We start from the raw sequence: 27,946 nt of genomic DNA, 5'->3' as shown, positions 1-27,946 counted from the left end.
ATACGTAACAGATTATAGGACCGAATTCTGCCAGCATCTATAAAAATCAAAAGATTACGAAAAGCGCCCGAGTTTACATGAATTAAGCAATTCATTCATTGCATTTTGCTGTATGTATTATAATTAAATGTCTGATAGATAGCAAATATCTAATAGAATCCGTTACGAAAAGTAATTGAAAGGCTTAAAAATAGACTTTCATTTTGCAACCAGATTAGCTGTCAATACGTTCAAATAAAACAATTTAAGTACATTTTCTTTGAAAAATCGTTGAACAAATAAATTGATTCAAAAACAATCAGCTTTAAAATGCATTGATTTAAATGCAATTTGTGTATACTATGTTTCAGGGTTATTGCGCTGCTGTTCCATTATCCTTTTGGCATTTCAGGCCAGGGTCGTTGTGTATTTTAATTTAACGGCAACAGCCATTGGGCGATAGGTAAATAAATGATGTGCCTTGCAATTTATTGCATTTGATTATCAGATTATTGGCGACACAGATTGAAGCTGGCTGCATCAACACCAACAACAGCAACAACATGACTGTTGGTAAACGTAGCTTTTATTGCTGCCAGGGACAATGGCAACACGGACAACTGGACAGCCGGACGGTCCGCTGGTGCTGCTGCGCCAAACGACAAACAATTGCGACGCGTAAAATTGCCACATCGCTGCAATATTTCCCAGCAGCGAAATGTAAATAACGCGCGCAGAGATTCACGCACCAAATGGCTGCCACTTGGCCGCGTTACGTGCAACAATTATCTGCTGGCCACTGCGGCCGCAATCGAGTCCAACCCTAGCCTCACGGCAAACCGCAGCAGCATCAGCAGCAGCCGGAATTGAGTAAACATGTTGCACGTCAGCGTGTTGGAAATGTTCGATGTGCAATTAATTAAAATATATATTTGTTGTTTTTTCAATTTTCAACTAACTGACGACCCATTGACTGGCCAGGTAAGTCAGCAAACGCACTCACCTGCCGGCTGTATGTGATACCAACAGGGCTGGCTGTGGCCCATGGGGCTGTTGGCCACGCAGGAGATGGCGCCAAAGCTCTCATAGCTTTCCACATGGTAGCTGTAAACATTGTTCAAGGGGGGCGCAGCTGTAGTCGCAGGCGTGGCCAGCAACTGGCGATGGTGCTGCTGTTTGTGCAGCGCCGCCAACCGCTTGCGCTCTGCCAGCTGGCCACTGCTGGCCGCATTGCTGTGATGCGAAGCTGAGTCGCTGCCGGGTTGGGGGAGCTGCTGCTGCTGTGTTTGCTGCTTGCGAGGAGGCTGCTTGTTTTCTACATGGTTCTTGTGCATCATGTTCGAGTAGACCATTTGCGTGTAGGGCTGCTCCACATAATCCGTATAGCTGTCGAGCTCTTGCTCCTCGTGCTCCAGCTCGTAGTCATCCTCGAAGCGTACGGCACCAGCATCTGTCATGTCCACAATGCTAGCCACGCGCCCATGGCGACCGTGCAGCAGACGCTGGGCGCCATGTGTGTGCTTCCGTTTGCTGCGCTGATAATATCCGCCGGATGGCACTTGCAGCGGCAGTGGCAGCGTGGCGGGCACTAGCTGCGCCAGCACCGGCAGCTCGATGAGACTTTCCAGCGAGTTGTTGAAGTGCCACTTGTAATTTAGATTATCGAGTGGATTGGCGTCCACCTCACAGGTAATGTTGATTGTCTGCTTGAGTGCGGCGCGTATAATCGTCGAGTCTGACTTGCACACAGGCGGATCTGTGGGGCAGATAGAAAAGAAGAACAAGAGCAGGACAAGTGCCACGAGTGCAGGAGTGCAGGATAAAGACGAATGCTCAGGTCAAGTACTGGTCGCTTGTCGGTCACTTACATTTGACATCCAGGTAAACTTCGTTGCTAGACACGCTGCCCTGCAGATTGGTAGCACGGCAAAAGTACTGGCCATGTGACGACTTGGAGATACCCTGGAGTACCAGCGTTTGATTGGATATGATTATGCCACGTGATGAGTGCAGTTGTTTATCCTACATAAGTATTTTAATATTTCAATTACGATACGAGGTTTAATACAACTTAAAAATGTTTATTTCAAAAATGCCACATACATTGTGATACCATTCGACACGGGTAATAGCAGGATTAGCACGCACATCGCACTCCAGATAGACATCGGAACCCTTGAGCAGGTTATTGGGATCGAGTGGCGCGCCCAAATTCAGATTAACAATTGGTGCATCTGCAAGGAATAGTGAAGAGCTATAGTTCGTACTCACTTTAGAGTTAATGTCAACCTACGCGTCACATTGAGCACACGAGAATCCTTCAGGTAGAGGCCCATGTTGCCATTGCCCATGGTTGTCATCACCGTGGTATCACCTTCGTGCAGTTGCTGAGATGTTATGCCAGAGTTGAGAGCAATGGAGCATACCACTTGACGCTCATTGTCCTCCGGCACGGGTATGAGCATCAGCTCAGATATGGTCGTATTGCCATCGGAGGCAGTCTATGCGTTGAAGTTAAGTAAAGTTGTTTGATTGATGACGTGCATGATTAGTGCTAGCTTCTGACTTACCGACTGTGAAGAACCCTTCAGTATCTGACCAGCTTTGGACCAGATGATGTGTGGCGGCGGACGAGCACCGACTGCCGTGCAGGTTACATGGGTGCGTGTGCCGGCGACTACAGCGTGATTGAGTCCCTGAAGCAGCAAACTTAGTGGAGGCACTGAGTAGAACACGAGAGAAGAGATGGGTATATTAAGTAAAATTTACCAAAAATGTTTTAAATTATTAAGAATAATTTTTTCACATCATACAATAAAAACTATTCCTAAAGCATTACATTTCTGAAAATTTGATCTAAAATTACGAAAAGGACTAAAATTAGGAATGAAAGCTAAAATGTAGAATATATACGGGCTTTATGTCAGTCATTGAATTATAATTTTTGGTACTATTTTCCCAGTTATATTATCTTTATGGAATAAAAGGTATTTTAATTATGCCTAAAACGCTGTTGTCTATGTACTTGAAACCACTTTACCACTAACATACTATAACGATATACAAGCTTATTATCATTGTACTGCCTGCACCCATGGTATCCACATTGCGATTAGCATATTCGCAGAGTAGCTCAACCCAACATTTTAGTAGGTTTGATGCCATAAATGCATAAACATTGGACGCCCATTAGAGCCAACCACAATGACAAAAACTTTAATTACATTAATTTTCATGCAATAGCCGTCAGTGGTGCACTGTGCGCAACCTCAAACAACCCCACTCCCCTGTGCGGCCTTGAACTGTTGACATTCCGCAAACGCCCACGTCGAACCATAAACGTAACGAAAACTGACAAACAGAAGCGGAAAATTTTCAGCATATATTATTTGAATAAAATTGTAATATGAAACGGGACATGCATATTAAAGATGATTGCCTCAACTTACGGTTCATGTCCAGGATAACTTTTTTGGTCAGCGCCGGAACGACATGGCCATTGGTGGCCTGGCAGGTGTACATCTGCATGGTGGAAAGAGAGCAAAATAAATAAATTGATTTATGCATAATACGATAATTGGCCTACTATGAATACAATATACTATAATATGCGATAAAATATTGGCGATAATGGGAGAACGTCTGAGAGATGATAAATCAACCTGACCAAGAGGTGAACATTTAATTTTAATTGCTTGAAATGCTGCACGAACACGCACACAGCTCCACAGAAACAACGCCCCCACCTACCACTCAGAAAATGTTAATCAATTATGTTACGTTCCGTCGTAGTCAAACGGCAGCTCAAAGGCTCGCTCTGTTGTATTAATATCATAAATTTTGTAGCTGAATTGTAGTTGTTGTTGTTGTTGGTAATGCGATACTTTCTGGCCATATATACGTTTCCAATTCGGGCATTTTATTGAGGCACGAAAATTGTAACGATGTCTAATAAAAATATTTGCATAACTCGGGGAAAATTAAAACGGCCTCGTTTCGTTATGTTTCTTGTTCGCCTGCTTGCTGCTGCGCAGTCTGTCAAAGTGTCGTTTTTGGCTAGGAAATTAGGTCATAAATTTCATTGGGTTATACAATATTTCTGTCGCATCGACCGCTCACCAGGTGGGGTCGCAGTAGGTCATCGTTGTCCCGATGTGTTTATTGCTAACGTACAATGTATTTTCGTATTGTCTGTTTTCCATTTAACGGTGTTGCTTTTCATCTGTTATATCTCTAAACTATGTCGCTTTTAAACATCAATCGAGTTTGGCTTTTGTTGAGCTGTTAATGATGTTTAGCTTGGGTTTGGGGTATGCAGTTTCCCAAGCCAAACTAGTACTGTGCGCGGCGATTTTCATGCCAGAGAAAATATGTTGCTAAATAGCTAATCATTTTAATTGCATTTTTCCTTTGAATGTATTGGTTTACTAACCTCACGAACTTCTTGTGTTTTAAAAATGATCTACGGATACTAGAGAACATTAACTTTTGTCACCGTGGTTAAAAAATACAGCAACTTAAGGCTGTTTCAATCAGCTCAAATTTCCGCTCCAATTTTATTAATTCAAACTTATTTTTACTCTTTTCTTGATGCATGATAACAAATTCAATAAACAAATATTTAAACTGAAAACGGCTGCTAGATTGGAAACGGCGATTTCTCTCTTGTCAGTGCGACGCTCAAACACCAAGCTATAAATAGCTTGCGGTCACGTGTCTCAGAACCAGGAGCTTAGTTCTTATTTCTCTCCGTCCAAGGTATATACATATTTGTCATAGGCCTGCAAGCCAGCTGGAAATTATTCAAGAACCATCTTTGTTGTGGACTAATAATTCTGGGATTTACACCGCACAAGTTTCAAGTGATTTCTAGACCAGCATTAATTCGGTTTGGTTCACAATGCTCACCGAGCACAAAGACTACCCATTCACAATAGCGCACAATTTGTACAAGTGGGCCGCACGAGATAGGTGGGCTGGAGAGGGGCAGAGGTGCTGTTGTGTACGAGCGCTGAATCGCTGGATTAGCGGTCTAACAATATTGTTCATTACACCAAGCAAAGTTAAATCGGCTTAGAATCAACTGCCAACTGGCAACTGGCAGCCGACAGCCTCGGACTGAACAATTCCCAATGCAGTCGCGGCTGCATTCATTTCCCAGGCGCTTTGATTTCTATTAGCCATTGTGCGGACGCAGATGGGAATAGGGATGGGGCTGGGGACTTGGCCACACCGAGCGCTGTCATTAATGATGCGCTGCTTTTGTGGCTAACCGAAATAAATGGGCAGCATTGGCTATTGTGCATGGGTTTTAGAAGCGGCCGTCGAAGCGAGCGTCTTTGTTGACTTGGCTCATAAATAAGGCTTAAGAATTTTCGGATGTCATCTGGCCACTTACCGTTAGCAGATCCTTGCGCTGAATATTCTTCAGGTGCAGCGTGTTGCGCACCGAACCGTCGGGCAGCATCTGAAACGAGTCATCGACGAGGGCATGTTCGCGCCACCAGGAAACACGAGGTGGTGGCACCCCACCGCTGGATAGGCAAGTCAAATTGATGCTATCTCCCTCCAGATAGGGGCCAGCGGTCTGGTCGCGCACTGCTGCTCCATGGTGGTCCAATATGGTCAACTGCGTGGGTGGCACTGCAAATGAAAATGTAAAATAAATATAATCAAATAGTCAACTAGAGTATAAGGACTTCCACTCACCCAGGACTGTCACATTAATGCGCCAATTGCGAGTTGGTGATTTATGGAAATCAACGCGACATTTGTAGAGCCCAGCATCTGTGGTCTGAATGTTCTTGATGCGTAAAGCTGGTGGATTTGTGTCATAGTAGAAGTGGGCCTTCTTGTTGAAGACGTTCTCATCGGCCCAGGGTATTGCCTGATGCAGCGGTCGACCCCTGGCATCAAAACTGTGGGGTAGGCGGCGAAACAAACGTGAAATATTCAATTATATTATCGTAAAATTAGCATATTTCAAATGTCACTAAAGGGATTTTGAATTGTAATTGAATTTAGCAAGTGGATTTTATATATTTATACAAATGAAATCTTGTAGATTTTGAATGTACAAGATATACTGGGAATGCTAAGTTGCATAAATATTTAAGAAAAGTTAATTGTGTTAAATTGAGTCTAGCGTCTAATGATGTTGTCTCTTAATCAAATCTGAATCATGTCTGGTGCCACTGACCATATAAATGTCTATACGAATATCTATAAAAATCACAAAGTCTCTGCGATGGCACACCCTAGAGATTAGTGCACATGCCAGACATTCACCTGGGTATAGTTTTATGGTCATCAATCGATTTTATTTGGCAGCAATTAAGAGAGGCAAACTAAAATGCATATATATAGAAAAATGTGTGTCAAATCAGAAATTAAATGGAAATAAAAATTGCTGAAAATGCAACAAAATCCACTCGTAATCGCCGTAAAAATAGAATGTCTCATTAACTTTCCCCAGCAATCAGAACAGCAGTCCAATCAGAACCAACTGCAAACAATGAAAATTGAAAACAGAAAAAATATACAAACGGCCAAGCAGTTTTTATTGTTATTGCCAAACGTTTTTTGTCTTTTTTTTTTGGTTTATAGGTGTCCCTCTGCATTTTGACAAAATGCCGCATTAAATGTCAACGCCCCAAAGCTACAGCTAGCAAACAGAAGCAACAACAAATCGTAAATAATCCAAAGTGCATTCGGATCTTTCGATTTTTATAAAATTTTATTTAGTTCTTGGGGGCATTCATTTTTTCTAAACATTTCAAATGGTTACATTTAAATAGTTTTCTGGTTTTCCATCTCACTCTGTGCCCTTTTTACATCTCTCTCTCTCTTTTACCTAATTTTTTTACTTTTTCCCCAGGCACATTAGTTTGGCTTTTTATGTGTGTGGCACTTAATTTGATGACACTTGTAAATTTTTAATTTGCTTTGTGTTTTTTTGTCCCCGAATTTGCGTTGCCCTTTTTGTGTGTTCGCCCCCTAAGACCCGCCCATTGCTGTTGTTGCTGGTTTTCCCCCTAAATGCGGGCAAACAAAATAAATTTGGCTGTTTATGTTAATGCATTGGCCAGCCCTGTGTGCTTTTTTTTTTTAATTTTTTCATTTTATAGTTTGCTTCAATTCATTAATTGATCAATTTAGCGCTTGCTTTTTGTGTGTGCATCTTTTAAGCCGCTTCCATTTGAATTTTAGTTTTTTGTATGCCACTTTATTTGCCTATAGCTGCATTTAATTTTGCGTTCCCTGTGCCAACATTTAAGCAGCTTTAAATAGGGAAACGCACTGGCATTAAAATACATTTTACTGTTGGCTCTTATCATAAAAAACAGAAGCATCCATTTACATTTTTTTCTGGAAAGGTAAAATGCAAAATATTTACATTTGCGTGGATATATTATTTAGTATGCGATATTCTGGAGTCGCTCCAATTAATGCGCTTGTGGAAATTATGGAAAAAAACGTTTTCATAAACGGAATAAATGTATATTATAAGTGCCGGAACAATTTAGGTGCTTTTATAATTAAAAGTAAAGATTTGCTTAAAATATTTTTTATTTTTTATATACCCTATAATTTATATTATTAAATACCTTATAAGGAGTTTGTTGCCGAATGCGTCTTTGCGTTTCTTTTATTTATCAATACTTAACTACCACTACTTTACTCAATTGACTAGGCTATTTAAATGCTACAATTGCTATTGAATGCTGCGTTCTATCTAAGCCTCATAGAGGTCAGACGCTGGGCTGCCCAGCCACACTTTATCCCATTTTCATGGCACATTATTTATGATCGCTTGTTATCAAAGCATTCCCCTAGATTATCGCACATCTTGAATATATCAAAAGCTTATGCATATCAGCTACGTTCTCAGCCCTCATGTCGCTGTTGATTTATCACTAGAAAAATTCAAATGCACCCATAAGTAACCCAGACTCCCAAAAAAAAGAGGAAAAAAATCCAAAGCGACTGCAATGTGTAGCAGAAACAATAACAGGAGTACGAGTAAGTGCCGCATGATGGATGGTTATTTGTTAATGGATTTTAAGATAATTAAATTAGGTTCAACAGCCAAAAATGTGAGCTGCCCTGCTTCACCCACAACAGTCGGACTCGATGTACATATATTGCCACCATGCCTAATTCATAAGTACATGCGCCCTGGGCAGCCAAAGGTCATTGATTGGGGCTAGGGCCTTCAGACAGTTGTACCTGGGTGCCCTGCAATTGGGCAACAAACTTCTCATGTAATTAATCTTCCGACCTTCTTGGCATATGGAAATTTCATTCGTGCTGTAAAAGCTCTAGAACAACAGTCCCAACGAAAATTTATGAAGTGTAGAAAAAGCAAATTAAAATTGATGGAAAACAATAAAATGAATGCGGGCACGAGAGAAAAACGCTTTATTTGGTAGCACTCCAGATCTTTTGTAGAGACGCGAGGTGTGATGAGTGCATTTCGATGGGCAGGGCCGTAAAATTTATGTGGCCATAAAAGCGGCACTGGCAACTGTAATTGCAGTCACCGCAGCGAGTCTATACTGTAAAATCAATCGAACCACATGAATGCACATTTAACTTTGACACTTTGACTTGGGCATAATCGATTCTGGTTGCGAGTCTTTGAGATGCGAGGGAGGTGTGTGGCTGTGCCAAGGTTACCATCGTATGCAAAATCAATTTCTGGTCTAGTGCGCCTCAGTCCATCAGCTTTTACCCTCCTAAAGCGACGCTGTGTGCCTTTGAGCTCAAGGTAAAGCATTTTCAGCGACTTTCTGGTTGGTTAACATCACACGACATGTAGATAAACCTTTATATATATACGATATTCATATGTATTAGCCCATGCCACCCATCTTGTGCCCACCTGCCAACATTTGGCATACCGCGGTACATACTTCTGATTGCCTTGCTTGTTAAAAACCATTTGGCTTGAAGCTTGCAGCTACATACACCTGCCCCTGTCCACCCACAAAACAACACGAAAACAACAAAATATCAGGCCAACAGATGCACGTACTCACGTGTACATGGCGCTTTTTATATACGATTATGAATGTGTGTTCGTAAGTAATGTTTATATCGTCAAATTCAACATAAATGCCCAACGTTAATAGAATTTATAATGAGCGCACCTAGTCGCGAGTGTCGTCGTCTTCAGATTTTCATAATTGGCCCAGAGACCTGGGAATCAAACCAAAACAGTTGACATACACTCGTTTGGGGTGAGTTCTTAAATATGTCGCCGTTTTTAACATCGAAAATATCAAAATATATTTGGCAATTTTGCCAGTTAACTTTTAAGGGGGTGTTACTTTAATGGCAACTTATTTGAGAGATTTGAACGCCTTATAATCAAATTATATTTAAGAGGCTTCCAGGCGTCTTAACGTACTTGAGAAGATGGCAAACATTTTATAGAATGGTAAAAAATCCCTTAATTAACTGATGTAATAACATGTGTGTAAAAAGCTAAAAATCTATAAATAAAAACCCACGGGCGGGAAATGGATACAAAAATGATTTCTAAAATGTATAGCAAAATATGTGCACCGGGCAAGGCCGGGAAGTTTTGGGATAGTATTATAGAAAATAGGCTTCTTGTTACTTACAATTATAATTAAGATTATAATCAAGGTACTTACGTATAGATGGGTTTAACGTTTCCCTGACGATACCAAATGACCAGTTGGACCTTATCAGCGATCATTGTGCCGGGCATTAGATCACATGGCAGCGCCACCTCCGAGCCCACGGCTGTGAGTACCTCCGATAGAGGTCCTGAAAGGCAAGAAAATAATTTGGGAATGAGCATGGATATCAATTATAAATATTACACGAAATTAAATGCAAATGACGTATGTTATTCAAGGGAAATTGTGACTTCTAGGCTAGTGTAATGTTAGCTATTGTTTGGGATTGCACTTAATTGAAATATATGTGAACTTTGACATTGTGCGTGAGGCGCTCTGCCGCTGGCAGCGCTTCGTGGCAGTGGTGCGTGCGTATCTGTAACTTGCTTTGTATACTCTGCAATAACTATAAATTGACTGACAGCTTGATTTCCTTTTATGATAAGCTGGCGCTGAAAGGGTAAGCGAAGGGCGCACAGCACGGACCGGTCTGGCCGGGCGGGCCCATTGTGCGGATTGGGATTCAGATATGGAGTCGTCATCATCGTCATCATCTATGCATCTACTACGTGGTAGTGTCAATGCACAGCGAGTGCGTAGCCTCGGAGTGTCGTGTGGCGCCTCAAAACTCGCAGCTCGCGACGTGGTGTCGACATCGATGGCTTCTACGATGGCGACGCGCTGTGCGTGCCGCCCGCTGTGGAGCTCAATGAGCCGCTCGGCTGGCGGGCAATTAGTTGTGGCCCTCCTCCCAGGCGGTTCGGGGCAACTGGGTGTAGCTCAGGCCATTTGACAATTGAAGCGATATTGTTATTGTTGCTTTTCTTGTTGATTGGTATTTGGTATTATCAAAGCATTGTAATTATACAAATTATATTTCCCATATTTCCAAAGGCAATGGGCGTGTCGTACGTGCCTATATGTGTATGTATGTCTGAAGCCCCACTCTTTCCTTTGCTCCACTATGGCAAGCTTATCAAATTTTTTAGTGCCTCGGCAATGTAAATAGTTATTTTTTTTGTTATTGTTTGCTTTGCTGTTAAGCTTTTAAAAATATTAGTCAATATTTATCTATTAAGTAGATTATGAAAACGTAGCTTTTCCGCCTTCTTCGTTACTGCAATTTAATTAACTTAATGCATTTTTATTTCTCTTAATTGGCGCTATATTCGTAATATAACTGTAAACTTTTCAGCCCCGCCCCATGCAAAAGTAAACCAACTAACAAACTTATATCCATGCCCGATTAATTGTTGTAATAAGCACCACACGCTTTGCATATGAAATGAATATGTCAAGGGAGAAGCTACAGTGGGCGGGGCAGGGCGGAACGTTTGGAAGTGAATTATTATTAGCTAATGAATATTCGTGCAGTGAATGGAATGTTGTGGCATAAATTGTTGTGGTTTTAATAATATGATGAGTTTCGGTTGAGACATTAACTGAATAATGGCACAGTAAAAGCTCCAAAGTTTAAGTGAAGCAATTTAAATTTAAAATGCTGTGGCAAAAAATGGCAATATACTTATAAATAAAACCATGGCGAAGAGAATTGGAATTCCAGCTCAACATTTTAGGAAAATCTAAGCATAAATGGAAGAATGAGAGATATTTGTTCTGGACTAACAACCCGTAGGTCGCTGGCTTAAATCCCGCAGCAATTAGTAGTAGTTATATTTACTTATGGAATTTGTTTTTACTCACAAATAAACAAATCACAAGGGCGTGCATAGCATGTTGGCATTTGACTGCCTACAGTCTCTGCAGGACGACGCCATATAATTTTTTCTAGCTTATAATAAACCCAAATTGGAATGCAATTTATTCTATATGCACACATCTCCTATCTATCGATTTATTTCGAGTTGATGAAACACAAACGGAACCATCTTCCGTCCCTACCATCTGCTTCACATTCATTCAAAGTTCCACTAACAAATTGCAGCAGAGAACCCGATTTGGGGCGCCATTACTAGAACATGAGAAATGGGCATGGCCATTAGTTATAGCCATAGACGAATCGAGAAAGATGTGTCAAATCAGTGTAACAAATCGAAAGCCTCTACTTGTCTAAAAATTTATATACATAAGTCCACTTAACCAATGCGCCACGGGTTGGAGGCGCCAAAAATATGACCGCAATTGGGATTGAACGAATGATTTAATTCATTGAGGGCAAATGCAATTTGTTTGTCTTCAGAATTAAAGCGAAATGAGGTCAACAGATCAAAGCGATACAATTGGTGCCGCATCTAAATGAGTTACGGATGAAGACGGGTCAGCCATCTGTAAAAGTTGGGGCTAAGGCTCCAAGCAAAGTGTTCAATTGTTAATTGCAGTCGAACAACAAATGTTCACACACTCTATAACATTCCGAAATCGAAATCGAAATGAAATCGAATCGAATGGGCATTCAAATGATCCGTTGCGAGCTTTTGCAACTGTCATTTGTCGGGTAGGTCAACCGATCAATTTGGCTTTGATACGTAGCGGAAATTAGGTGACGGGGGAATCCTCTCCATACCCAACAACCAAACGAGAAGATTTATTGTCACACGCTCTGAATTGGACGCATTGATTGAATGAATGAATGCATGAGTTTCAGCTGAAAGTGCGTTTCAATGTTGTGTCGCATCGTAATGGGTTCATCTCTGATCTGTTTTGATCTGCTCTAGTCCAGACATAGGGCCTATTTTTATTAGTCAACAATATTTTGACAAATTTCTTGGTCTCCGCCTGCGCCTGTCCCATTGTCAGTCCCACACCACCCCACCACACCCTTCTCGCTGACGGACACTATGCTGCTAATGGCGCATGCAACAAATTTCTTGCATGATGTATTCTATAATTAAGCAGCGACATGGATCTCAGTCTTTGCCCCAGTCTTTGGGGGCCAGAAAAGTTTCTTGGTCCGATGTTGTCGCCTCATAATAGTGCCACTTAATGTGGGCGTCAACATGACGCATCCAAGTTGTTTTCAATTCCCTTTGCCTCTCTCCTAGGCATTTACAGAGCTGCTTTTATATGTAAAACATGAACAATAATAATATTGTATACTATTCAATATGAGGGCGAAGAACACTTTGATACTACTATAGGGTTCCAGAAACTCAGTTTATGAACTCCGAACATCAATATGCATGTCAATTGCATGCGATTCTTAGAATTTGGTAACTGAAATTTGTCGTATAGCATTAAGGGCGACGGTTTTTCAATGAGTTTATATTATAAAAGAACTCTGAAAGCTTTCCAATATATTAATCTATCGTATATGGGTTTCTATTATGAGCTTATGTTGTAGAATAGCTCTCACATCTTTCCAATATATTAAACTTATATATCGTCTAAATTTTAGATTGGATTTCCATATAACATATGCTACTTCTCACCAGCTATTTCCTTTTCCCATATATCCACCCATTGCCCAATAGCCACATTTTGATCTTTGGAGCAACGCTGCATCCAAAATCCTCAGCTCATTTACACCACTTGGCAAAACAATCAATGTTGAGTGCAGTCCAATTATTCAGTCAATCAGTCATTCAGTCAATTTCTCCCCGTTGCTAACGTAAACGAGCATTTTATTTATTTATTTTGCCTGCAGCTTGAAATTGAAATGAAAATATTTTGACAATCAGCTGCATGTGGCGAGTTATGCCTAAAACTCCATGTACACTTGGAGGTAATTATTTAGATCATTTGTTGCTCTACGCCCTCGGGGGCCCCACTGGCAATGGGAAATGAGAAAGCAGCAGAGGCGACTGGCCTCGAGAGCTTTTCGCCGCATTCATAAATAAAAAACAACAACTTGGCGCCTCTCGTAAAACAAACACCAGCAGCAACAGCAACGATCCAAACAGATCACCAAATAAATCAAATAGAATGTTTGTATTTTATAAAAAAAAGGGAAAGGAAATAGATTGTGGCACAGGGACATGAAACTAGGTAAGAGCTTGTAAATGGAATTTTTATTTTAACCTAAAGCTTGAGTGTATACCGAGATCTGTAAGTGATATATGGCTAAGATAAATATAAGGTATTGACAATTAATGGGAGAAACAAAAGCTGCTCTTGCCATTATGATTAATGCGTTTTAAGCAACATTTGCTTAAGAATATATTCAAAATGCAAGCTTTTAATTTATTAAATCGTTCTTTAGATATCTTTTCCGTTTCTTCATATAAATTTAAGAATTGTACTTTGATATAAAAAGGATTATTTCTTTTTGGGGGAATAATTAACATATTAATAGCAACATGATTGAAATTCATTATTTGATTTAAAAAAAAACATTAAATGTTCCCTTTAATGACCACCGGCATCGCATTATTCAAATGAATAATATTCGTACCAAAATAGATTGTGTAAAAACACAACAGTAATTGGCACCAACTTCAGGCATAACTTAATCCGTTAAAATTGTAAATAATAATATTAATAAATTTGATAAACAAGCGAAAAATTTAAATAAAAGCTAAATTTGAACCAACGACCTCCCACTTGCTACTTTGGCGCTCAAACACCTAAGCCAATTGAACTTTAGCCAAGATTTTATATTGTCTTTGAGCCACATGTCAGCACAATTCAGTAACATCGACAGTATCTGGCGACAAATTGGCAATGACTCAAGAGAACGTCTCCATCCATTCAATAGGCGCCACTCGACAATGGCTGTGCAGTAAATGTGTCTTTGATTTTTCCTTTATTTCTATATTTTCAAACAGCAACAACAACAATAGCAACAGCAGCGACAGCAATGCTCACAGCTCTGCACGTGACCATTGACAATTTGCGATCCAAGTTGTTGGCCATTTATGACCCGCCCCTGTTCCGTCCTGGTCGTCCCCAACCTGCAGCCAACTGAGTGTATTTGTTTTTTTGTATTTTATTTCGTTGCCGTTTATTTGACTCTGGGCCAAATGGCCTGGCCACCTACCCACCGCCGCACACAGTCAAGAAGTTTACTCGTTGTCGTCCATTTGAGCTTTAATATTTCCTGCAGGCACATTTGTCGAGTTTTAGGGTCTGCCCCAACATCAAAGCGTTGGCGGAAGTTCAAATTGCTCTGGCAGCCCATTCACTTGTTGGAGCTGACGAGCCCCGAGAGCTCCAGCGTAGTCATAATACGATTCCGATTGCTTATGGCCAAATGCCGTTCCAGTGACAATCTCACCTAAATTAACTCCAGAATTAGCCAAGTGCTTTGATTGCCAGCCATTTTGGGCCTTTAAGAGATTTTCTGAATTTACCAGAAATGCCTGGGCTTTCAATAAACTGGCCTTTGTTATATGCCGGCATAGGAAGTTATAAAATATGAAAAATATACGCATGTGTGTGGCAGGCTTTGGCAATTTGATTGGATTTTCATTAGATTGAGTTGGCCAATGAAAATTATCATGCTAGGTTTTTGTGCAAAGAAGGTTCCATTAGATAGAATTTTAAATTGATATTATCTGTTAAAGCTTTTCCTGGCGAAAATTAAATAAGTAAATGGTTGGATCAAAGCTTAAAGGCGTTGGGTAAATTTGACTTTTATTAAATAAACTGCATTATGAAAATATTTTGATATTACCAACATTTAACAATTGAGTTTCCTGTCAAGTCTTAAGTTCGAGGCAAAAAACTTGGACCGAGCAAAGCCGGGAAATACCAGCTAGTATTTTTATAGTCGTGTACAGTTATTTCGAATTTTATTTATAACAAGCAGCTCGCTGCGTTAATCTTTTATGAAAAATCTTTGTGCAAGCGCAGCAAAACTAATTTTATGATGGATTACCTGAGGCTACCCCCGAACGCAAGGGAATATCAATCGAAAAACTCAGATACTGAATGTTTGCCAGTGGTCGGTCGCCAGTTTTCAGGTGGTTCCACTAGGTTGCACTTATCGTGCTCGCTTTGCTGTCCATCAAATGCAGCGCAGCGTGAGGCTTGCCACGCTTATCACATGCACACATGCACACATACACACATGTACTCCTAGCGTCCGCGACGAATGTGTGACTGCCTCTCCACCTCCTTTGCGCTAATAGAAACCTCAAAGTGCATTTTCTTTTGTTGACATTTGTAAAATGCAAACAGAACACGCAGAGGCGATAGATAACCTCGCGTATGGACACGGATACGGACGCGGATATGGACACGAACCGAGGTCTCAATGGTTAGAGGCATCACTCAAAGTGATTAGATCATGCCAAAGGGCAGGCCCGAATGGCGGATGGATAGATAAGTTAAGCCGCTGTTAGGGGCGGGCTCCATAGAAGTATGCGCAAGTTCTAATATGTGGGAGCTTCAATTAGTTTCGATTTTATTGCCCAAATGGGCATGAGAATGGAATGATATGGTTATGGCAACGACTTCTTTCCCTATTTAGCCAGTTTGCCCATTCCTTTTACGATATTGACACTAGAAATCGTGACTTTTTCATTATGAACGGGATTTACACGTGTTTATGGCAGCTCATAAATGGGTTTGCTTCGCCCCACAGGGAAGTTCAACGGGTCGCAGTTTCCAGTTTAGTTCAGTCCAGGCCGGCGGTAAGTGTTAAGTAAGTTGCAAATTTACGTTATTGTTGGCTCAAATCTCCAGGTACAAAGGCTGTCCCGAGACATTGCACATTAAGATCTTTGCCAAGTCTTGGCCTCCTTCTGTCCGGGTTGCCATTGATGGCAGTGCTAAAAAGCAGTTGCAAATGGAAGTTTGCTTTGAACGTGGACTGACACCTTTTGACAAATAGTTGCAATAAAATGTCTAAGTGCTGCGTGTATTGTTGTCGGGTAAACTCGTTAAGCTGTGTCCGTCTTCAGAGCTAAAAGGTGATAGCAAAACTAAGACTGTGTCTTTTTTCGACGCATCTTACGCGTGGCTGTCTAGTACACCCGCTTATGGAGACTAATCGTTGGGTAACATGAAATTCATGCCGCATAGAATTAGCTCTTCTAGCCACGTCGTTGACAGGCACGGAGCGCACAATTTGAGCCAGAAAGAAGATATTATGTAAAATAATATATAATTTTGATAGCACCCAATTTGAGCCTGTCATAACAAATGTGCTGAAACAAGTCCTGAATATGTATAACCAAACCGACCTAACCCCCCACATCCCGTTGAGGCACGCAAGAGAATTTCTGAATGAAAAAAAAATCGCAACAACAATAAAAACAACCCACAAAAAATCGATATATGTAAAAAATGTTTGCATGACTTTAGGAAATTTAGCAAAGTTCTGTTTTTTTTTGTGTGCGCTGCCTCTGGGCTCGATGCCTGCCAGTTCGTCCTCACTGCTCGTTGGGCCTGCCCAAATAAAGCTTCATTGATATGAAAAATATCTTTTAAATGCCATAAAGTAGCTGCGAGGCAGCGGCCTCTGTGTAGAGCGGCAAAAACAACACTCATAAAATTAATATGATATAATAAAGAAAAATTTGCAAGCTGCCAAAACCATAACGATTGATTCTGAATTATAGCCAGGAGTCACAGCGCAAGGGACGCTTCCGTGCTGGGTGGGGTACTAAGGTTCCGCCTTCAAAGGCCACTTTGCCGCAATATGTTTGTGGGGCTCAAAGCAAAACCGATTCGAATAAATAACACGGGCCACATAAAATCAAATATGTTGCGCTATCGAAGCCAAAAAAAAGTATATGTATATATAGAATGAACGAAATGAGATGGTTTGGCTGCGCTTAGTTGCAGGCGTGGCCACAAGGAATTTTCTAGGGATTAGTGCGCCACTTGCTCAACTCAAGCGTTGAGGAGGAGCTGGAGTTGGAGGTTTGTCAAATTAATCACTGCATTGTTCAGCGCTTTTCAAAATAATAAATACTTCAGCGCTACTATAAAATAAATTACTCAAAATCATTTTACTATCGCTATGGAACAGCAGATAGAACAAAAATTCACTGGAATAGACATTGTATAGTTTTTGGGAGATCGCGGCGGAAAACGGCAGCATAGTGTGTTTGGACAGTTTTAAAATTTGGTTTCAGTTTTCCCCTCTCCACCACACACACACGTTCCAATGCCTTTGTTCGTTGTCATGCGTTTTGTGTGTCAACTTCAAATGAAATGAAATGTCTGGGGAATTTGTAGATCATTAATAACGTCGCATACAAAACAGCAACAAAAACACACACACAAAAACACGCACACACAAAGAACGCATTGGGCCACTTAGGAGCCATGAATGGGCGTACGTCTAGAGACAGCGACGCACGGCAGTCGCCAGTTGTCAGTTGGCCCTCGAATACTCTGAGGGAGCAGCAGAAATACGTAATAAAAATGCCGGGGTGAACCCCGAGCGGTTGTGGCATAAAAATGGAATGGCAAAAATTAATCACAGCGGTCGGAATGAATGAAAAATGCAATCGCTGCCGGTTACAAGACACCTTCCAGTATATAAATACGCTAACAGTATGTCTGAGATCAGCTGTTGTTTACTCCCTTGGGTGGTTCCAGTGTGCGAGAGCCAGATTTGATTTTGGAAATATGCATATGTTTGAGTTGATGAGGCAAGTTATGTACAAGTTGTGACGATTATCAATCAGAAGCGCGTTACTCATCAAAATTTCGACTATTAATAGTTGATTTAATAAACTATATATATCAAAAACGTTTGATTGATCAAGCAATAAATTGTTGTCAACAAAATTAAAATCCTCAATCAAAATTTTGGCATTTAAACTAGCTTGAAATCCACCTTTACCTAACTCCCTAATAGTCTGCAAGCGATCACAACTGAATCCTCAATCAAATTCTTATCAATCAAATAGGTCAAAAGGCCATTCACAATCTCAATCAATTCCATTGCACTTCAATCAGGGATCAATCATAAAAAACAATTAATATAATAAAAATAATTTCTCGCACTTGTTCTTTTCTATTTTAAACGTCTCTGAATAGAGCTATAATGTTAACTCAAATATCTCTTTGGTATTTTGAATTATTTATAGTATCTCAATGGCATTTTTAAGCCTCTGCGATTTATATGGAATTGAAACTGAATTCATGTGCATATTTTTGTTGGGTTTTTCATTTCACATACTATGTATTCCGTTGAATCTGCCCTACTCCCTCAATTCAAAACTGGCACAGCAATTTTCCAATTTCGTATTCGCCTTTTTCTATTATTATTTTTGTTCTCGCTGCATTTCGTTTTGCCTTTGTGTTTTGTTAGTGTTGTTATGTTGGGAGGTTTCTTTTTTTTCGGCATCGCGGCCACTTCCGCCCCAAGTTTTGGCTTTGTTTTTGTCTACGGCCACGCTTTTTTTTGAACACTGCAATTGGGAATACGAACTAGCATAGGGTATAGGAAAGGGAATATTTATACGTCAGCGCTCCCCCACAAAAAAAAAGTTGCTCTCTGGCGGGGTCTATAAAATATGGCGTGTGCATCTTTTGCTTTGTTTGCGTTTAATTTGGAGCGAGAAATGTCAAAAAGCTAGACAAAATTGAGTAAACAAACCATAAAAGCAGATTATCAGACTTATAAACATAAACTAAACGACATAGCATTTATTTAAAAGCAGACAGAAAAAGATGACTGCAGCTACCAAAATATGCAAATTGAATAGTGAAAAGAAGAAGAAAAAATATAAGTCAAGCGAGGGTGCTCACTTTAATCGCTGTTAACTTAATTATCAAATGGGCCTTTGAGACTTTTGTCAGTTTAACAGTTTTTAGTTCTTCTCGAAAATTGTGAAATATGCATTAAGTCTTTTTTTCGGTGCACGCTCATGAATATTCAACGGACCCAAACACTTGATGAAACTCGTAAATTTTCCGACACTGCCTTTTAAATATGCATGAAAATTAAATTCGCCTTTGGCTGCACACAAGCTGATATTTAAATTTGTATACATTTATTTTATTGCCTTGCCGTCACTTTCATGTGTCCGGAACAAGTTGATTTGTATTTTATTTTTGTTTTTTATCAACTTAATTGCGGGGGCGGCATGGGCGGCATGTTGATGGGAAATCTGTCAAAATTTGGTGGAAATTCTGTAATTTATAAATATCAAACTCAACGCACACGCACATTCATCTAAAGACTACACAGGTTTTTGACAAGATTGATGGATAGATAATGTGACTGATATATCTCCATTACGTAGCATCCTTTTGCTGCCTGCCATCCGTTGAGAGTTAATTTCAAGGCAGTGAGACAATGATTCGATTTTGGCAGTGTCATTGTCATCCTTAGCAAGGTGATTTGTGGACACGCCCAACCATTGGTAAACTGCCAAGCCAACTTCCTCTTCATTTGTCATGACCCGAAGACAAGGTAGACATCGAATGGGCTCACACAGAAAGCACAAAGTGATTGAGAATAGGAAAAAATGCTGGAGCCATAAAATAGTCGATTGATTGGCATCAATGATGATATTTTAACCAAATCACAGACGCATTTACAGCAGATACCTAGTTCAGATGGGCTGACTGACAACTTTACTGGGCGACAGACCGCAAAACTCAAAGTGTCATCGTTAAACCGGCCACCAAAGTCATAAAGTTTCATCTACAATCGACTGAAGCTGTCTGTGGCCAATTGTCATCATATAAAACTAGGAGCATAAATCGATTTATGTATATCAGCTTGATAGTAGCTGAAATGAGTTACCATTGAATAACTCAAAGTCCTTGCAAAAAAAATTAACTCATTATGAGACACATTATTAAAACAACAATAATAACAAATAACTAAGAGATTCTATATATATAAAAATGGCAAAGCTGGCACTAATTCACTGACTAGGGCTAGGAATCATAACGCTTTACAAAGGCATATTATTGGGTCGTAAGTGAGCAATAGGACGTAGTTTTGGAAAAGTCGACCTGGAATTTGGACAAACAGTGGGTAAAGTGTTAATAAAAATCATTAAAAAGTGCACTTGAGAACGTGCCGTCATAAGCCTTCGTGGATAAACAGGACGCTGGTTCAAATTTAGTAGAAAGGTTAAATATGGATATTTATTAATTTAATTTGAAACACACATTATTCTCCGGGTAATATCTTCTACTCATAGATAAGCCCGAAAGGGAGAAAGTTATTCATTTGGTTAACTGACTAAAATATCACAGAATATAAAATTTAAATGCAATTTATAATCACAGCTCTCTCGTTGCGGTATTTCCAATTATTCAACTCAACAAGCTCCTCAAATTACTATTTAAATTCAGATAATTATTCATACAGCTAATTAAATACATGTACACACGAACTTGTATGTATAAATAAATCCCTATTATTCTATTCAATGGAATTATTTTAAAATATGAGAGTGCCAGGGGGCAAATTGTTTTTGGTGAAATGATATAATATCGATTGCTATAAGTAAGCAAAACAGACAATTTGTTTTCCACTCGCTGTGTGCATAGACAGAGAAAAAGGGTGAGACAAAGGACACTGGCATGAGGATAGTAAAAGCATTTCAAGTGAAAATAAATAGTACGAGGCAGTGGCAAGAACAACGGACAAGAGCAACAGACATCAAAGGACGCACCATACACATACACATACAAACATACACACAGACACACACGCCAGCACACATTCACATAAGTAGAGAAAATCGCTTATGCAGGAAGCACTTTTCTTAGGGGCTCCTGCTGAGATTTTCTACGCGGCGGCAGCGACTGCTGCAAAGGATAAGAGCCCGAGCTCTTATCCTCTAACTCTGCGGGCTCTTTATCCCGATGTGCGAGTGCTGCTGGTTTGTGTGGGAACGTGATTTCAGCATAATTCCGTATATCAGCGCATAAATGGAGCATGCCAGTGACACACACACACACACATAGAAATAAACACTCACATAGTCGGCAGTCACGGCCACATGCCGCCAGGAGCCAAAGGACCAAGCTGCACTTTTCCAGTTTATTGCTGCTGGCAAACGTCTGGCTGTGGCCTCTGTTCTCCGCTTCTAAGCGCATAGCTCGCTCGCATTTATCGCTGACGGGTCAAGTACATTAAAAACGAATGCCAAATTTGTTGAAAATCCCTGCACACATGTGTGAAGCACATGCAAAAAGCCCTTAAAATACACAAAAGTCTAACAGCTGACTAAATATACGTCTACGGGCGGTTTAAGAATTTGTGTTACCTGTTCATAATTTTGTCAAAACATAAGCGATTTTTATGATCAATTTATCAATCAAATTTAGACAGATGCTGCATTTAAAATATTTTTATTTTTTTGAATTAAAATACTTTTGATATTTGTTTAAAAGAAAAACGAATTAAGTTTTGTATTTTCAGTCGATTTTTAACGATCCGTTTGAGTTTGAAGATGTTATGATGATCATTGTCCTATGTATTGATTGTGTTTTTATTTTTAATAAAATATTTTTTTATTACATAAACATCATCGGTAGAACTTTACAAGCTGCCCAGGACTTGCATAAGACCGAATCGACAATCATTCAGTTTTCGAAAATCGAAAATCATCGAGTGCCAATTTACAATTTGCAAATCGAAAAGGCAACCGACGCCATTGCGCAATCCTCAATTCCCATGCCGCAGGCCATGGCCAACAGGCGGATGAAGCGGTATCGTCAAAGCCGAACCCCTCTCCCCTACCTTGACCGCATCAATACACATGCATAGCGTACACACACGAGCTAACACTCCAGACACAACCGTGGCATGGTTGGCACATCGATAGGTGGCTTGCCAAACCCGAAACATGAAATTCGAGCGCTTTAAAATTGAGCCCATTGATTTTTGAGTTGAGCGTATCCTTCTGTTGGCCCGAGCTCCCCTGTCGTGCGTGTGTGTGTGTGTGTGTGAGTATTTGTTTTAAAAATATTTCTGGCTTTTCCGCATTTTCATTCATGCCGCACAGCGTCAAAGGCACACCAATTCATTCCCAAATACATTCACATACCCATATCCATTCGCAGGATGTTGTTGCGGGTGGGTAATTTTTCAAGTACTTGGTGCCATGTTCCAATGTGTTGTTTGCTTAGCTTCTGTGACTCGAGAGCAGCGGTAGAAGGGTCGGGATGTTCCCTGTGTGTGTTTTATGGTTTTTCCAATATGTATTGGGACACGAAATCAAGGATTAAAATGAGCAACATCCGCAAGGACTTTGCTTATTTGCCTTCGCGCTTAATGCTGTCAAGGGTTTTGATTTCATCAGAGAGGATGCTACTCAGCTGCGGGTACCCCAAAAAATTCCAGCATTTATACAAATTATTGTACAAATATTTGGCTTTCAAAGTTGGCTGCTAAAGAAAACAATGGGAGGACCTCTGACCAACAGAAGGGACAAAAAAAAACAGTAGCGAAATTCTCGCTATGTATTTATTGTATTAATGGATTATTTCTGTGTCAAAACATCTGCGCTCTCTACACGTATTATTTTATATTTATTTATATTTGTGTTGTTTTTTATATTTATTTTTATTATTTATTCAAAACACAGTGGCCTTTGGCTTATTTATTTACTTGTTTTTCCTTTTTTTGGTGGGCGTTTAAGTTTTTTATTTATATACATACTTTTCGGAATTGTTCTCGTATTCGGAATTGAAATTTAAGTTAGCGTCAATAATTACATAGAAATTAACAATTAAATCTGCAAAGAATTCCTGGAATCCAATTGCAGCTTAAATGCTCATTACAAAGCGTTGGCAGGGACCTTGACAAGAGGGTGTCGCCACGCAACAAATCGTTGAGGATACATTCTTAACGGTCATTGTTAATTTTTAATGCCCACATTTCAAGAGTTGACTCCACTTGGAAATGTATTATGTTTTGTAAATTATTTATAGCTGCTAGTTCGAAAGTTTCTCGTGTTCACTTTTACATGCCTTGCTATTCTTTAGAAACTAGCCTGTTTTCGCTTTTATCGTTAGCAACGATATAATTGTTGCCCCTTTTGAGCTGCAATGCTGCCAAATAGTTTGTTGCATGCTTAAATTACATTAAGGGGAAAACCTCAAAATAAAAAGCAGCGCTTGCCAAAAAAAGGCCACAATCACAGCTGAGCAGAGCAAAGCGCAAAAAGCCATGTCAATTTTCTATTCCAATTGCCCAAACATACAAAAGGGTCGGGCAGGGGTACGAATGGGCTGGCAAATACAGTTCGTAGGCCCTTTTTATTTTTATTGGCCGCATTCATTCCAATTGCGGCTACTCACACACTACCATACACATACACACACACACACACACACACACACACACACACACACAAACAGCTAAACTGGGCACCTAAACACATGCCACAAATTGGCCAAAGGAAAATCGAGGCGCTTGTAAAGTTTTTTTTGCCCCGTTCGCATTAAAATGCACTTGTTAACAAGTAATTTGTCGGGCAATGGCAGATATTTGCTTATCGCAGTCATGAAATCAGTTCAGCGAAATAAAAAAGGTTGAATATTTGATTAGACAGCAAGGCCGTCGAGCTGTTTGGGAGCTATTGGGGGGCCGCTGGCTGTCTGTTGACCCCGAACCTGGAAAAAAGGACAGTGTGTTTTCTATTTTACATTTAATGTAGTCCAAGCTTTTTGCATTTTGTTGTTTGTTTGACTGCCTGATTGCTAATTGAAGTTGATACTTGGCTATATTTGGAATGGAACGGATTGGGGGACTTTTTATTTGATATGAGTGTAGACTGAAGATGCACTTATAATTAAGATAAAGACAATTCGATTCAGCGTAATGAATGAGGAAATATGCAACGCTCTTCCCACACATAAAAGTAAGTACTTCATAAGTCTCAAAAACTTAATCTTTTCTAAAGCAGGCATGAAGAGCTCAAAAAACATAACGAACGGCGGGAAAGAGTGGAGTTGAAGGGCGACGTCTTTTTGTATAAATACTGCTTATAATTTTAACACTTAAGCCGCAGCGAAGTCAGCTTGGGCACTTGAAAATAATACTGCAATATGGTTATGGTTCTTAAAAAAAGAAACAACAACAAGAAGAACAAGGAGAGAGTCAAATCAAATCCCCAGCGAGACAAAAAATCAATTTCAATCAAACAAATGCAACCGTCCGAGGAGCGGCTCAGGCATCGAATCCACTCAAGTGAACCAATATAAAAACCAAAAAAAAAAAACAATACATGAAAAAATCGAGCAGGAAAAGTCAAAAAATGAAAACGGCGAGGGGTTGGTTGCTTGAGAATGAAAGTGGAACCGAGTTTGAGCATTCTTAAAATGAAATTGAAATGAAATGCATGTTACAAAATAATTGAGAATAATCGAATTTAAATCACATTTGGTTGACGCTGATGATGATCAGCTGTAGACGGCATCGATAACAACGACAACTGTTGTCAATGGAGCGCGGACTGAGGCTGGGGTGAGCGAGTGTCACAGTTTGTCACCAGCAGCAGCATAAATCCAATTACACATGGCACAATTCGCCCTCGGATTCGAAGGGGCATTCGACAGGCGATTTGTATGAAAATGTAGAGCCCACCCCGCAATTGCATCTAAGTCACATCCCGGTCATAGTTGCAGTTGTCACCAACAACAAATCGCTTTTCCATCCAAGCACAACATTACAAACTCGAAAAGTGCATTTCCATTTGAAATCCCCTAGTAATTAACGCTGAATGTGAGTGTGCGTATGTGTGTGTGCGATGGTTGAATTTCGATGCCAGATGTTTGACCTGAAAGGTTACGCCTCCGTTTGAAAGTACACAAACGATAAAGTCAACACACAACCGGACATACCTTATATAATCATAACAATTTACAACAACAAAACCAAAAACCCTAAAGAACCCATTGACATTTTCTCGAAATTCATTTAATGTGCACGAAATACATTGAAATCAAATGGGATAAAATCATTTTGTATTAAAGAGTCATAGGTTATGTGGCGGAAAGTACTTCGGTAAAGTTTGATCCCAGGGAGATAACTATTAGATTTATCGATTGTTATTAGATATTATTTTATTATTACTAATTATTATCTCTTTATATAAAAACAACTGACTGATTGGTGATCAATGCATAACCCATACTGTAGGGTAGTTACCTTATGCAATCAAGTTGAACGTTAAGACGCGGTTTCTGAAAGTTCCACTCGTAGTATGTTTGGAAAATCGCGAAAAACGATTGTATGCAATCGTCCTCAAACTCATTTTCAAAGATCTTTGTTCAAATTCATTTGAGGGGTGTTTTACACTTTTCGAAAAATGCATTCCTCCTTGGTGGAAATGGGGGTCAAGGATTTGGTAGGTATTAGACACTTTTCGCAGAATCCAAGCTGTCTTGGTAGAAATGCGATTCAAAGATTTTTTGGACGAATTTTTAAGTTTCATTGTTTGTGCCGCATAAACATGCACACATACATAACATTCATATATACATACATACATACATACATACATACATACATGCATGCATGAATTAATACGTACTTACATACATAATTACATGCATATGTACATACGTACACACGTATTTGCGTACATGCATACATATGTAGACACGTACATACATACATATAAATGTACACACGTTCATACATACATATAGAGGTACCCGCGTACATACATACAAAGGTATACACGTACATACATATATTTATATAAATACATACCTATAAATGTACATACATACAACAATAAAAAAAAAAAAAAACAAAATAGAACAAAATATTAAAACAAAAAAAGGACTATTAATTAAGCATCAAAAACTGCAGCGCCTACTTTAAGTCTTGATAATCGAGGTGTAGAGCACTTGGTAGAAATTCGATTTATTTATTTGTGACTATATTTAATTCTTATCAAATAATTTTTATTATTTATTATAGTTTTGTCCTAGCAAACTCCCTACGTACTACTAAATTAAAAAGATTCTCTTAGAATACAAGAATAATTTCCATTTATTAGTAAATTTACTTTTGAATTTTAAACCGTATTTAATTGCAAATTTAGCATTTGTTCCTACACATATATGACCCTTACACCTACCGCTCCAAGTCAATAGCCACCCCTGATTGAACCACATGGTGTTCTCTATTATGGGCTGCTGCACCCAAACTAACCTTAAAATAAAACCTGTCAAAATGTTATGCCCATTTTCTCTTTTTAATTTAACGCTCATTTTCTAGCCAACAGCGAAATACAATAGAAGTTCCGAACAATATAGCAACAACCCCTCCATTGCGCTTGCCCACAAAAGTGTTAATGTCTAAATTGTTTTTTTTTTTTTGTTGCTGTTGTATTGTTCGGTTTGGCTTGGTACGGTTTTGTTGTGTAACCCTGCGTAGTTTTCAACATTTCCATTTCCAAACATTTCGACTTGTGTTTTTGTGGTTACGCTGTTTATTTTTCAATTGAGGTTTTGACGCAATTTCGTCAATGGCTCCCAATGTTTTATTTATGCCGCCCCCTGCCTAAACAGCGCTTGGCTTACAGCACAGAACGATGCGATGCATTGCAACCCTATCAGTTCGGGTTAGGTATATGTGAAATGGTATCTTACACTCACCTTCATCAGCCGTCGCGGGGTGCTGTTCGCCGAAGCTGCCAGGGAGGTTCAGCGTCAGGACAACGCCAACTAGGGAGACCCATAAGATTGGCAAGAAACAGTGCTCCTTGCTGCGATTGCTGCTGTTGTTGTTGTTCCTGTTACTTGTGCACATCGTGGCTGCGCTGCGGCTTTTACTGAGTAGGGGCAGGCTGTGTTGCTCTATCTATTATTTTGACTTTAATGTGGCTGACTTATTTATTGGCTGGCAGGATGGTTAGCGGGTACTGGCCCTAACCTGGCCCCAAATTTCGAGTCCGTATGCGCTGTCTGAGTTTAACGTTGTTCGCTCTACTTTTGTTAATTTAACGTTTTTCATAAGTTTTTCATTTCGCCAGGCTGCTTTTCCGAGTTCGCTAGAGTTGTTGCAGTTGAAGTTTGTTTTATGCTCATCGTATTTATTCACACTACCTCTCTGTCTCTTCACCAACAGTTGTTTTCTCGCTCTGAATATGTGGTTTTTCGTGCTGTTTCAATTTGATTTAATTTGGATTTTGGTTTTTGCCACTGCTATGCTCCACTGTAAATAGAAAATAGAGAATTTTCACGAATTAGTTTTCATTTATGCATAACAAGAGCGATAACAAAAACAACAACGACAGCAAAATATTGAATTGCAATTGGATTGTATCAAAGAATGTATGTAAAATTTATATTTTGATGTTTTGGCATGCAACACATATTTTAGTTGCTTCTTTTGTAAAAGCATTTTGTGGCTGTGGTTCTCACGACTTGAGAGGATTATTTGCTTGCGAATTTTAGTTTATTGTTAGAGATTATATTCAATCCGATTTGCGAAATTCCATCCCAACATTTCACTTTTAAGGTAGATGCCA

General features: G+C 39.7%; 1 protein-coding gene across 2 annotated transcripts in view; it reads right to left on the bottom strand.

Annotated features, from left to right (window-relative positions):
• The window catches only part of side-V (sidestep V), a 31,581-nt gene extending 4,341 nt beyond the window's left edge, over window positions 1–27,240 (bottom strand). Inside the window, exons 1-10 of one of the 2 annotated variants that reach the window (XM_064679900.1) lie at window positions 27,072–27,240; window positions 9,642–9,777; window positions 5,689–5,897; window positions 5,378–5,622; window positions 3,429–3,501; window positions 2,550–2,701; window positions 2,273–2,480; window positions 2,083–2,213; window positions 1,848–2,001; window positions 983–1,735 (exon numbers count right to left, since the gene is read on the bottom strand). In XM_064679900.1, coding sequence (XP_064535970.1) covers window positions 983–1,735; window positions 1,848–2,001; window positions 2,083–2,213; window positions 2,273–2,480; window positions 2,550–2,701; window positions 3,429–3,501; window positions 5,378–5,622; window positions 5,689–5,897; window positions 9,642–9,777; window positions 27,072–27,225 — 2,215 coding nt within the window. In that variant the 5' untranslated portion in view covers window positions 27,226–27,240. Of the gene's footprint in view, window positions 1–982; window positions 1,736–1,847; window positions 2,002–2,082; window positions 2,214–2,272; window positions 2,481–2,549; window positions 2,702–3,428; window positions 3,502–4,411; window positions 4,573–5,377; window positions 5,623–5,688; window positions 5,898–9,641; window positions 9,778–27,071 lie in introns of those variants that run through there. The other variant, XM_064679901.1, reaches the window with a different exon arrangement.
• Window positions 27,241–27,946: the final 706 nt, after the last annotated feature.

This window comes from Drosophila montana, unplaced genomic scaffold, assembly GCF_035044405.1.
Source record: "Drosophila montana isolate Dmon_TW-CO22-7 unplaced genomic scaffold, ASM3504440v1 contig_2081_1, whole genome shotgun sequence".
Lineage (NCBI taxonomy): Eukaryota > Metazoa > Arthropoda > Insecta > Diptera > Drosophilidae > Drosophila > Drosophila montana.
This window is presented reverse-complemented; position numbering and strand designations above follow the sequence as displayed.